The sequence below is a fragment of the Orbicella franksi genome, chromosome 5 (genome assembly GCF_964199315.1).
Source record: "Orbicella franksi chromosome 5, jaOrbFran1.1, whole genome shotgun sequence".
Taxonomy (NCBI): domain Eukaryota; kingdom Metazoa; phylum Cnidaria; class Anthozoa; order Scleractinia; family Merulinidae; genus Orbicella; species Orbicella franksi.
Window position 1 is genome coordinate 8,547,973 of NC_138149.1, and position 13,602 is coordinate 8,561,574.

Sequence of the window (13,602 nt, forward strand, 5' to 3'; positions counted from 1 at the left end):
ATTTGGGTGAAATATTTCTCCGAATAACGCATGTATGAAAGACCGTACACAGAACTAAACATTGGCAAAGCCGTTTATCAATGCTTGTCACAAACCACGTGTAAAATCGTTGAGCCTGGCTGCTAAGCGGCGTGATTCCAGCGTGATCGTCCTGACACGGAAGTAAAATGTTCGTTTTCCGAGAAACAGTAAGGATCACGTGATATATCGAGTTGCGGGCATTTCTCGGAAAGCGATTTCCTAATACGAAGAAGACATTCCTTCTTCGCGTTTTGTTCAGTACAGCAGTTTTGCGAGGGGAAGAACGGTTTTCATGGAAAATAAATGCAGGTAAACAAGAAATAATGTTAGAGTCAATGAGCTAGTGAAGTGGACAAGAGTGTATTTAAAAGATTGAATACAACTGAGAACCTTAATTCGTGAAAAATCACCTCGAAGATGTGAAGTTAAGGCTCTTTAGGTTCAGTGCAGTGCTGTTTTCAACACGAAAAAGGCGTCGAGAACACTTCTAATTATGCTTTCATTGTTTTATCTCGGAAGACCCTCTGAATTAGTTTAAGGGACCATTACCTGAAGGATTCTGCAAAAATTATACCCAAAGGTACCCTGCAATTAAAGATGCTCTGCTCGCATGGTTACCCAAACGGCAGATGTTTCAACAAATACAAAGTTTCAGTCTAGATTATTTATTGTTAAATAGAACCAAAGCAAGATAAAGTCACAGACTAAGCTTGAACTAGTTTGTATTTTTTCCCAAAGCTAAACTTAAAGGCTGGTTTTCACTAGAACATAAGCACAAGCACAAGCATAAGCATAAGCACAAGTGAAAACAGCCGCGAGATAAACATACGCATAAGCAGAAACCTAAGAAGAACGAACCCACTTATTTGTCTTGTGCAGTTTTCACTAGTAACGCGCTCGACATAAGCATAAGCATAAGCACAAGAAAAACGGAACTGTTTGTTTTTCTTGTGCTTATGCTTATGCTTATGTCGAGCGTGTTACTAGTGAAAACTGCACAAGACAAATAAGTGGGTTCGTTCTTCTTATGTTTTTGCTGATGCTTATGTTTATGTCGGGGCTGTTTTCACTTGTGCTTATGCTTATGCTTGTGCTTGTGCTTATGCTCTAGTGAAAACCAGCCTTAACGCAGTTTAGATCGATAAGGGATCGTGATTGTGCCTATAATATTAAGTACAAAGTTCAATTCTTACACCAAATCTTTATGTTAACATTGAAACGCTGAAGTGTTTTTCGTTACGATCGTTTTCAGAGAACCAAATGTAGTGTTGGTCAGAAAAAACATGAAAGTTTGTAACATTCAATGTTGATATTTTTCTTGCAGATGAACTTCAGAAGTGGCTTACGTTAGTTCCTTGGAGAGAATGGGTGAGTGACAATAGTCTAGTTTGGAACTACACAAATCTCTAAGGTCCGCTTCATTCTTACTCATAGCTACAGATATTGCAGGGTGAGACATGATCATCGAGCAGCGACGCTAGGAAACTAAATTTTGTATTGTACGATGTCTACTGTTTTTTTTTTCGAGAAGTACAAAGTATTAATACTGATCGCTTTTCGGTGGCCACTGTTTGGTTGTTAAAATTATTTTTCACTAGATATGTCAGCTTAACTCGTTGTTTTCAGTTGTGCGTTTGTGTGCGTGTGAACCTGAGTAAATGAAGTAAAATTTGTAATGTTAATATTGTAATCCCCCTTGATAAGCCTAGGTGCTTTTGGAGAAATAAATGAGAAACATGTTAAAAAAGATAGAATATTGTAGTTAGTTTGTATTTCACCGTCCGTCTTGGAGTTCATTCTAGTTACCAAATTAAGAGGAGGGTCACAAAAGTAATGATTTATGAGCTGAATTTAAGAAATGACACTGGATTGGAGATTGCAGTCAAGTAGGAGAAGGGGAAAGAGAGGGAACAAGTTTGCTTTTTGTTACTTTTTGTTACTTTATTTTATTTACTTTTTTATTTTTTCTTAAAGGAGTTTCAAAATACAATGCCAGAATAAAACTACTTTAAACACCAATACACCTACCCCCCTGCCTCTCTGCCTCCCCCTACCTACTTCACCTACTTTACCTACCTTTCTGCCTGCCTGCCTGCCTATCTAACTATACTGCCTTGTTCAACCTGGCTGCCTGATTTTCAATCTTCCTACCTACTTAGCTGTCTGTCTGCTTGCATACCCACCTGTCTGCCTCCATACCACCTTATCATAAGTAACCTGTCAACCTGCCTGACAGACCACCCACAATTACCTAGCTTACCTACCTATTAACCATGCTACCTCTACCTTGCTACCAGCCCACCATTTTAACCTAATTTACAACATACCGGTCTGTCTGTCTGCCTACCTACCAGCCCTTTTCTTTCTGTTTTCTTTCTGCTTTGTTACTCTACCCAACTACCCCCTATTCACATTAACCCAGCACCCACCTATCCACCTTTCTACCTACCTAACTGCCTGCCAGCCATCCTCCTAGCTACCTGTCAACTACATAACTGCTTGCCTACTTTAAGCCCCCTCCTATCCTCCCTTCCTGCTTTCCTCCCTTCCCCTCTTTCTCCCTTCCACCCTTCCTCCCCCTTTTTCCATTCCTTTACTCCACTCTTTCCCCCTTCCTGCTTCCTCCTTTCCCCCTTTCCCCCTTTCTTCCTTCCCTCCTTCCTTCCCCCTCCCGTCCTCCCTTCCTCCATTCCTCCTGTCCTCCCTTCCTCCCTTCCTCCCTGTCTTTCTTCCTCCCTTCCTCCGCCTTCCTCACCTTTCTCCCTTCTTCCTTCCTTTATTCCACTCTTTCTTCCTTACTGTTTCCCCCATTTCTTTCTTTCCTCCTCCCTACCCCCTCCTGTCCTCCCTCCCTTCCTTCTTCCTGTTCTCCCTTCCTCCCTTTCTCCCTTTCTTTCTTCCTCCCTTCCACTCTTCCTCCCTTTCTCTCTCGCTACTTTCCTCCTTTCCTCGTTTCCTCCTTTTTCCCCTCCTCCCTTCTTTCTTTCCTCCCTTCCTCCCCCTTCCTCACCTTTCTTCCTTTCCCCCTTCGTTTATTCCACTCTTTCTCCGTTACTCCTAAATCCCTATTTTTTCCTTCCCTGCTTCCTCCCCCTCCCATCCTCCCTTCCTCCCTTCTTCCCTTCCTCCCTTCCTCCATTCCTCCTTTCCTCTTTTTATCCCTTCTTTCCTCCCTCCCTTCCTTCTTCTCCATCCTTCCTCCCCCTTTCCCCTTCCTCCTTCCTCCTTTCCCTCTTTCTTCCTTCTCTCCTTCCTTCCCTCCTCCCTTCCTCCCTCTCTCCCCTTCTCCCTCTTTCCCTTCCTCCTTTCCTCCCTTCCTCCCTTCTATCATTCCACTTGTCCCTCTTTTGCCCTTTTTCCCTTCCTCCCCTTTTCTCATTTTGTCCCTTCCTCCGTCCCTCCCTTCCACCCTTCCTCTCCTTCTCTCCCTCATTGCTATTGTCCTTTCCTTCTTCATTTTTCTTTCCTTTCTACCTACCCAGAAACAGCCATTTACAGATAGTTCAAGCAGCTCTGTGGACACTTGAATAGTAGATTGTCTGATATATATATTTTTTTTACTTTCTACCAGCGGACATTGATGACGATGGCTTCAACTTGATTCAGCCATCACTCATCCAACAGTTGAGGACCATCCTAGATCAGTATCCTGATGATGGACAGATACTGAAGGTAGGGATGGTGACAATAGGCATCTATAGTCTGCAGCACTGGTTCAGTCGCAAAGAAACTGGATGCTTAGTCTCTCCACTAAAATTAAGAAGAACAAAATGCTGAGTTTGGGAACAGAAATTGCATTGCCAAAAAGAATGCCTCTCTAAATACGATGATTTCAGGGGCTCCTGAAGTCTACTGTTATTTGGAAGGAGATCAAAGAAGGCATGAATTTAACGTGATGTGTTAAGGGTTATCTAAAGGGTTTTAACTGAAACCAGTCCCTTAAAACTGAAGAATGTCGCTTAAAATTGTTAGACAATTAATACTCATCGCTGAATCCAGTAATAACATCTTTAAAAGTTGTAAACATTGGAAAAGTGTTCAAGCTTCTAGAATTCTGAAATATGTGTGAAAAATCACAGGCTAGCTTATTTCTTTGTATAATTCTTACTAATCCATGCCAGAATAACTCGGTCGTTATTTCGTTGGTTCCAAAAAGAAAAAAAGAAAAACAATCCAGAACACTTCGAAAATCTTTATAGAGCAGTGCCATCAACATGTAATGTTTTAGTTTGGGTCAAGTCTGTCAGGGATTTCAGTGGAGTGTGGAGAATGAGGAATGAGCAGGAGAACAGAGCCGCCATAGAAATTTAGTCAGTTAATGAACGTTTAGGAGTTTTTTGATCGCTTGAGAGTTTTATTTTTTCATAATGTTTTTGTAATAACATTTATTCCTTATATTAGGAACTTATTCAAAATGCCGAAGATGCATGTGCAAGTACAGTGAAATTTCTTCATGACAAACACAGCTATGGAACAGAGAAACTTCACAATGAAGGTCTCGCCCAATTCCAGGTACATTTTTCTTATACCGGGAACAAAAGAGTCAACGTTTCCCTTATCAGGTCCTCAATAATCTGGATGTGTCTTTGTGCTTCTAAAGACAGAAAAAGAAGGAAGAAGGCTTTTCAGTTGTTCTCTTTAATTATATTTAATATATATTCGTGTCTCCAATTATTTGTCATTTAACAGGGTCCTGCACTTTATGCATACAATGACGCACAGTTTACCAAAGAAGACTGGAAGGGCATACGAATGCTATGTGATAGTATCAAAGTAAAAGATCCTATGAAAGTGGGTCGTTTTGGTCTTGGATTTAAGTCTGTATTTCATGTTACAGGTGAGTCTCCTTTTGTGTAAGTTTTACTCTTATGGCTAAATTCTGTCATGACTGCTTTCACTGTTGACTCACGCTATTGCAAAGATTTTGTTCCTAAAGTGATTGACAACAACCTTGGAGAGTGCCTGGAAATGTGAAGTTTTTCTGCGAGATATCATTAAATCGCCATCGGGCGTGCACCACCAGTGCCAGTTGTATACCAAGCAAAATTTACCTCTGAGTTAACACGCGATTAAGCTAGCAGAAAACTCTGAAAGGAGACAACCACTTTTTTCAGAGGATTGTTCGCGATGTTCTGTCTTTGACATCTGCCGTTTACTTTGTTTGTTAAGTGAATAAATGCAACCCAAAAATTGAGGAAACTCAGTTAGGTTCATTGGACTTCGATGTACCTTCGCATGGACGTTCTAGGGATCAAAAAGATTTTCCATGTGCACATTACGTCATATGAACAGATGGCCAATCTCTTTTTTTTAAACTCGTGGATACGCGAAGCGTAGAAACGTGTTTGTTGCGGGGACTCTGATATGCAAATGTGCCACTCACTCACTCACTCACTCACTCACTCACTCACTCACTCACTCACTCACTCACTCACTCACTCACTCACTCACTCACTCACTTAGGTGTAGACACTGCTCGTAATTAGTCGGCCTGGACACCGCAGAAATACGTTTTTTGACGTCACAGTAACTGGTCAGTGGTCATCACCATTGGGCTGTGTTGTCCTTCGATCGATCAGTTCTCTGAGATCGGTGTTTTGCTTCGTTTTAAGGTTGAAAATATCCTTGATACTTCTCGTTATTGGTGAGCTTGACGCCCTTAAATGGGTTTTTAATACTCAAGCAATGTTCGTAAAGAATAGTGGTACAGGGGAGTCATTTTGTGTGGAGTAATGTGTAGTTTGCTGACTCGAGCCAGCTCGAGCGGACGAAGCGTGGATCGTGTTGCTTCAGCCACCCTCGCCTCAGAATTGTCAAAATCAACGATGGGTATCCAGCAAAGCAGAAGATTGGTCCTGTATATAGGTTTTGCAAGGATTTTGAAGACTGGTTGGATTTAAAGTGTAATTTGCGCGAAATGGTTAAGGTACTACATGTAAGTCGGGACCGTTTTATTCACACTCACTTTGTGCCGACGTGTGGTGCTTGTTCATTGAGATTATGTTTCGCAACGCGTCCAAGAAACTTTGATAAGAATTTGTCTTTAAAGACTGGCGTTTTGGCGTTTCTATCACCTTTCTGACTTTCTGCGCCTTTTGGAACGGGTGAAATAAATTTTCTGTACCTGTCGTTTGCTGTCAAAATAAAACATTTGTTACATTTGTTCATTTCATTCACAAGATATTTCTGTATCATTAAAGATTGTTTAAGCCGACATTCATATAATGGTGGCGTTTGCGAAGGGAGTAGAAATCGAAAATATTGTGATTTGTTGGCCGCAGTGAACGCTAGAAATACTGAAAACATTCAAGACTGCTCAATATGTTCGGTTCATTGACAATCTTTCCTTGCTTGAGGTCTTTTTTGTTTACATCGATTAAATGTTGATAGTACATGGAAATTTTCAAGACCGTTTCCTTGTACATGTATGCACATGTAACTAAATATTTTAAAATGTCCAAACACCTGTATTTTTTTACAAGAAACCGCTTCCACTTATGGAATGTGGTCAAGTTTCACTTCTTTTGATGCTGAAGACATTCAACATTTCAGAGAGGCAGTAATCAACTCGTCAATGAAACCCACTAGTTTATTTTGTTTACTCAGTCATTTGAAGCTTTTCAATTTCTATTTCCCTATCTTACATGTGCATTGTATCAACTTATATAAATAATTGACTGTTGTTGTTTTTCCTTTCATTAATAATTTAATTCAGATGAGCTTTGCTCAATCACTACAAAATAATTTTTACATTGCAATCATACATGTACATATCACATGCTTTGAATCAATATGAGATTAATTATGATCCTCTTAGTAATAATATTGTATCATCCTCCCTTCTGTAAGATTCTTACTTAACTTGTAACCACTTTATTACAAGACATTATAGCACCTGATGGCAATAAATTATATATATGTAATTATATGTATTTATTTTTTTCCTGTGATAAATTAGCTAACAAGTGGGTTTGTTTATGCCACTGTGTCTCTGAATTGGTTTACTGTCGTCTACAAACCATTGGTAATATATCTTCGCTGCATCTAACTCAGATACTAGACACAAAAGCATGTATTAAAGAACAGATACATTTCTTACAAATTAATATTTATTACATTTAGTTCATCACTTAAGTTCTACAACATTGCTCTTCTCCAGTGAGAAATTTTGTGCAAAGTCTGAAGTTGTAAGTTGCAAAAACAAGTTCTGTCAGTAGTTGCGAATCACTTAAAATCAGGCTTTGGTACAGTAAACTGAATGGCAGAAAGCGAGGAAATTAGAAATTGTCTCAAATACACAAGTGATAAAAGAGGTAAAGTTGACTGAAATCTACAGACTCCTTTTTTTTAGGTTTAGGGTTAAGGTTAGGCCTAAGGGACAAGGTGGGAGGTGCGGTGGCCTTGTGGTTAGTGCGCTCAGCAAAGGATCGAGCGGTCCATGTTCGAGCCCTGGTCAAGGACATTGTGCTGTGTTTTTGGGCAAGACACTTTTACTCTCACAGTGCCTCTCTCCACAAAGGTGTACATATGGGTACTGGTGAATTTAATCCTGGGGGTAACTCTGTGATCAACTAGCATCCTATCCAGGGGATAGTAGAAATACTCCTAGTCGGTTCATGCTACAGAAACCAAGATAAGCCTGGCCTGATGGGCCACTTGGCTCTATGCAGACTTTACCTTTTACTTAGGGACAAGGTACTGCATCAAGTGGGGGAAGGGACAGTGGAGTCAGAACCTCCCACTTCCCATACCTCTATCTCTTGACTCCCACCCTTGTTCGTCCTGCTCCTGTCCCCTGTAAATTAAGAGACTCAAAACACATCCTAGTCATTTAGCTGCACAGTCCTTAGGCATTTCCTTTTCTTTTTTTTCCTTCGTTTTCAGCCTGGCTACTCTTACCCACGTCTTTCAAGTGAATGACCTATGACGTAACCACTGTCAAAGGGTTTCATTTTGAGCCTCATTTTGAGCCCAAGGGTGAATTTTTCTTTGCCCGTCGGCCTAGAAGTCTCTAAAGACACTAAATGAAAGTCAAGTAGTTGCCATATGGAGAGCATTGGTCAGTGTTCTCTCAGTTGGTGTTTTTACAGCATTGATGTCGTGGAAATCATCCATGGACAGTATCTAAAAGGACTTTTGCTGAGCCAGAATAGAAAAAAATGTACAATAGAAGAAGTTTTCTATTGGGAAATCCAGATAATAGTAATATGTAAACAAATATTAATTTTAGAAAGTTATACAGAGTCTCAGGCTCTAAGGTAATATGGTCAGAAATTGTCTGGGAGGCCTTATAATCAGAAGATTGTTGTGTGAATACAGGGGGAATAGCCTATTTATAACTAAAAATGAAATTCATTTATTGAGTTTTAACTGGAAGTTGTCATTACCCAGATTTTATGGTATTTTTATTGTCTTACAATAACATATGCATGTATTTTTAATTATCCTTTAAACAGCTTTGTATTCCATGTCTTCTGCCATCTTTAGATAATCAGATGTCATGTACTTCTTGTGGCTTTTTCTAATAGCTAAATAGCTTTTTTTTCTAAACTCTAATAGCCATGCAACTAGTTTAAAATAATTTTCACACTTTAGAGGCGCTATAGGCAAAATACAGAACTGCAACAATTCGAAATTATGACAAGAAACAAAGAAACAATAATAAACATGAAAATTTAAAATTTTATTTTCGCCATCCTCAAGCTTCCTGAAGTACAGTATGATTAAAATTGGATATTTTATGATAAAACATACCTTGGTGAATTCTTCCTCGAGTTGAGGCCAGATTTTGAACCCTTTGGGGATTCAGTCCTACACTTGTTACACCAACGTGTCCAAGATTTATACGAAGTACTGCTTCGATTTCGGTCAACGTGGTCTATAATTCGGTGATACCGAGTGAGGACAGGATGACCGTGTTTACTTACGTTAGTGCCCCCAATCGAACACGAGCATGTCTTCCCGACGAATGTGATCGAAATGCCGTTTACATACCGATTCATACGGTTAAAGCCCATCAATTCAACAAACTTGAGAAGTTGATTTCCTCAGAACACCGTTACAGCAACACAAAAGCTGCCTAGTTTTAGCCTTAGCGCACATCGTAACGTAAATTGCCACTGGCTCGCCGCTTACGAGCATGAACTCTCACGAAACAACAACAATTTCACACCGTGTGCAAGTTCAGTTTGGCTTTGGCACAATATATAATATTAACTGAGAACTATCCAACAAATGAGCGGAGTTTAAAAGCTAAGTTTACAGTGTGCGCTCTAAGTTTTGTATCTTTTTGACTGTCGATAAGGCTCGCTGCGAAGATAATGTAAAAGTTGCAGGCATTTTGTAGTTTTGTTAGGGTGTACCGCTGACCAGCAAAATACTGTATCGCGCCCCAAAAAACGTATATCCGCGGTGTCGTCGGCCCGAACGAGAGCGCCCGAGTCCGTCGCCATGTTGGAATAGTAACCGAGCCCGACGCCATATTGAGCCGTGCAGTCAGTGCGAGCCTACTACTCAATGCGTGCTTCGTGCCAGCCCGAATATTGATGATTTTGTAGCTTTTACACGACCATTAATATAAGGTGTTTTGCTAAATTGAAGTGGAGTTGACTTCGAATGTTCGAATTAGTGCTATGGCCAACTTGAAGCCTGAATTTCATGAGCATTTGAGTCGTCTAGCCGTTCAAAATGACTAGGAGATGTGCATTTGTTTGCTGGAAAGTGACCTGCAATTGATCAAATCTCATGCTAATGTGGTAAGCTTTGATGAGAATGTGTCTTATTCCTTGACCTTAATGAACTTATATGAGCGAAACGAACACCTTTTAATGAAGGAAACAGCTATTGAAAACAGGACAAACATCGGCACCATTGTATAATATTGTAATTTCATGGTTATAATTTAGTAACATCTAAACCTGAGGCCAGCCGAAATATTGTTTTAATTCTATGACGTTGTGTCAGTCTTGCAGTAGTGACGTATTATCGTTTTACTTTTCAAGTTTGACTGATTAGATCTCTTGTGAGATCCAAGGTTCAATCTAGCAGGACTTTCGTTCACAGCTTTGCAGTTTAAACACTTAGGTTTTTCTTGTTGAGTTGTCCATGTTCAACCGGCATCGGGTTAAGTTTAGATTAAAGTTGTGTTCTCTATACTTGTCTTGTTTATTTTAGTACATTGATGTGAACTCTAAGTGGGATGTGAAATGAACATAAACTTAAAAAGAGATTCCCAAATACTTGATTTTGATAAGCTTATATGATTTTTACCCTGTCTTTTGTTTACACTTTTGCTTCCCGATTGAAAAGATAACAGAGGGAAAGAAACCCCCTGTGAGCTTGTCCCCAATTAGTAGTTAATACTAAATACATTGACACTTCAATAAAGCTGTTATTACTATTGTTGGAACCTATATTTATGGGTCGACAGATTTTTCGGATCTACTTATTTTGATGCAATATATGTAGAGACAAGCGGTTCCACATTGGAAGAGAAGTGCTGTCTCATAAGAAACCTTACCTATAGTCTTGAATGAAATGCAATGAAAACGTTTGTGAGCTCGCACGACTTGAATGCATGCAAATTTTTCCAGCAGGCAGATCAACATCATGATCTGGGTGTGAGAGAAAGGGGGGGGGGGGGGAGGGGGGAGAGTACTCTATGATTTGTTGGGCAGGAGTGTCCTCTGTGACCCGAGAACCCTTAGCCTTTACCACTCCATGTTCTGCTGCAATTTTGCCACCCTAGCTATTCTGGACATATGTCTTTGTAATATGTGTGCAGAAAAGCCAACGAAAAAAGCGTACACTTTGTTCACCAATATGTTTCATCTCTAGATTAGTTAATCCACGAGTTTGGCCATGGGTCTCCATTGATTTTTTTTATTCTCAGATTAAAGAGACAAATGTAACGTCATGCATTTGCATGGGTTCATACCCTTTAAAGAGCAACACACACTTTTTGCCAAATAGTCCCGACAAGCTGAAATTATTATCTTTTTTTTTTTTTACCGTGTGAAGTTTTTTTGGACCAATTTTCCTTCTGTTGATCTCAGATCTCCCGAGCATCTTCAGTGGCTCACAGATTGGAGTGATCGATCCGCACGAGGAGTACTTTGGCGACGGGAAGGACCGACAAACTGGACACCGATGGCGATTGAAGGAAGACCGTGAGGTGATGGACAGGATACCGGACCAGTTCCTACCGTACAAAGGAATCTTCGACTGTACAGATGATGCGTTCTCCGAGGGAACTTATAATGGAACGTTGTTCCGTTTTCCTCTGCGGACAGCACCGTCCAAGCTGTCACAGACGCTTTACTCCGTCGAAAAGGTGCACACGTTGTTTCAGAGTTTTACGGCTGATGCCCACTTGGTCCTCCTTTTTCTCCAGTATCTCGAATCGATAGAGCTCTACGTCCGAAACGTGGCGGACAATGAAGCCAGAAGAACGTTTCAAGTCAGAATCACAGATGACAGCCTCCCGCTGGTTCGCAGAAAGAGGGAAGAGTTTCGCAGCCAGATCACAACCGGTCAGCTTATGCCAGAGCCTGTCAAGGTGACATATCCAGTAACGATCGAGACGGTTGCTTATGATCAAGGTATGATAAGCGACACACATCGGCATTGTTTTCTTGTCACAAATTATTTTTGTGGCGGAAACGTCTCGTCAGAATTTGAAACCCTGGCCAAGGATAAAGATCTTAGCTATCTACCTTTAGTTGGTGTGGCCATGCCGATACCAGAATCCTCCGAAAACCAGACGCCTGATATGAAAGGGCACGTGTTTTGTTTCCTCCCACTGCCGGTGCAAAAGACGAGCATGACAGGTTTACCGGTACACATCAATGGATTCTTTGCTTTGAGCCAGAACAGACGTTATATTAAGACTCCGAATGCTGAGCAAGAGGATTTGGCTCAAAAGGAAGGGCGGCAGCTGACTGACAAGTCCCTGTTATGGAACCAGTGTCTTCTGGAAGAGGCCATCCCTAGAGCGTATGCTACGATGCTGATGGAAGCTATTAAAGAGAAGAGTTATAATGTCCAACCAGATGCGATTTACAAGTAAGACTAAATTGTTTAAGTTCCACATGTTGTGAGTGTCTCAAGCTTTTATCAAACGTTTGGCTGCCAATCCGTATCCAGGCACGTTCCAAAACACTTTTGCCTGATCATTTCCTCCCTTTTTTGAGGTTTCGCAGCTTGTGTAATACGCTGAGTGCTCATTTTCCGATATGGGGTAATAGTGTTTGGGACAAGCACTTGATAATTTTCTCCTCTTTGTTAAGGTAATTAAATTTGCGCGTACTGGTTTATTCCAACGACTCTTTAAGATACAAATCACGAGGTTGACAACGAAAACAAAATCCGCGCCCAATACCGGCTTAAAAACGCAGAGCTGGGAAAGAATAGTGCACGTTGATTGTAAAATTCGTGCGGGCTGTGTCATTGACCATGGCGGAACGAATTTTTTTTCTTCTTTTTTTTGTAATTGAATTACTTTATTGTATTCCTTTGCAACTAGAGCGTGGCCAAATATGAACGTCATTGATCAAAAGTGGAAAAGAGTGCAGAATCCTTTGTTGGAGTTGCTGTGTAATGAAAGAGTCGTTTATTCTCCTGCCCAAGGCGGTAAATGGTTGAACGTGGAAGACGCGACGTTTGACAAACTTCCAGAGAACGATCCTAAAGAGTTGCTTGTCCGAGTTTTTCTTGTAGCGAATCAGAATGTCGCCACTTTGCCGGATCACGTTTTAAGAGCCTTGGGTTTGTACGCAAACTTAAGAACCGAGATAACGCCCTCATTAACGCGGAGAGTACTCAGAGAAACGCCTTCTTGCTACAGAAGCCTCAGTCGGTCAGAGAAGATTCAGCTTCTAAAATTTGTGCTAAAAGATGAGCAGTTTTCAGACCTCCTCGGATTAGAGCTGTTGCCCGTTACCAATGAATGCTTTATTTCGTTTTCTAACACCGATCAAGCTATTTACATCTGCTCGCCAGAGCATCCACGTGAACTTCTTCCTGGCCTGCAAGATCGATTTCTGGATCGAGACATTGACGTTAGCCTCTTCCAAAGCCTACAAGCAGTTTCCAAGCAAGGTAAAGATATGATCCGTGTTAATTCTACTACATCTTGGAAGTACACTCAATATCTAATGTAAATTTCTTTCATTCATGAAAACGGTGGAATCTTAAGGTAACGGCAACGATTTCATCGGGCCAGGGGGTCCATATCACCAAAGTTTGTCCGAGTTTCGGTAGCACGAACCGACTGTAGGAGTATTTTTACTTCTTCCTGGATAGGACGATGGAATTTCTTCCCACCGCATCGCAGGGTTACCTCCCATTATTATTATTTTGTGGAAAGTGTACAGTACCACAAGAATAAAGGGGGATTACGACTGATCAGAATAGGAAAACCCGATCAAATTATATTGTTATTTTGCTGAAATTTTGAATCTTCTATTAACGGGTGTGATTTAAAAGGAATCAATATTAAAACACACGATATCATTCTAGACACTTTTCCTAAAATTCTTCGTTATTTAATGTTTCTTGAACAGCGTAAAGAAAACCATACCT

General features: G+C 40.6%; 1 protein-coding gene across 1 annotated transcript in view; it reads left to right on the top strand.

Annotated features, from left to right (window-relative positions):
• Positions 1-205: 205 nt before the first annotated feature.
• LOC145488615 (sacsin-like) overlaps positions 206-13,602 on the top strand; it is a 28,238-nt gene continuing 14,841 nt past the window's right edge. Inside the window, exons 1-7 of the mRNA XM_081467502.1 lie at positions 206-330; positions 1,346-1,389; positions 3,593-3,693; positions 4,423-4,533; positions 4,711-4,858; positions 11,076-12,084; positions 12,545-13,119. Coding sequence (XP_081323628.1) covers positions 1,386-1,389; positions 3,593-3,693; positions 4,423-4,533; positions 4,711-4,858; positions 11,076-12,084; positions 12,545-13,119 — 1,948 coding nt within the window. The 5' untranslated portion in view covers positions 206-330; positions 1,346-1,385. The remainder of the gene's footprint in view (positions 331-1,345; positions 1,390-3,592; positions 3,694-4,422; positions 4,534-4,710; positions 4,859-11,075; positions 12,085-12,544; positions 13,120-13,602) is intronic.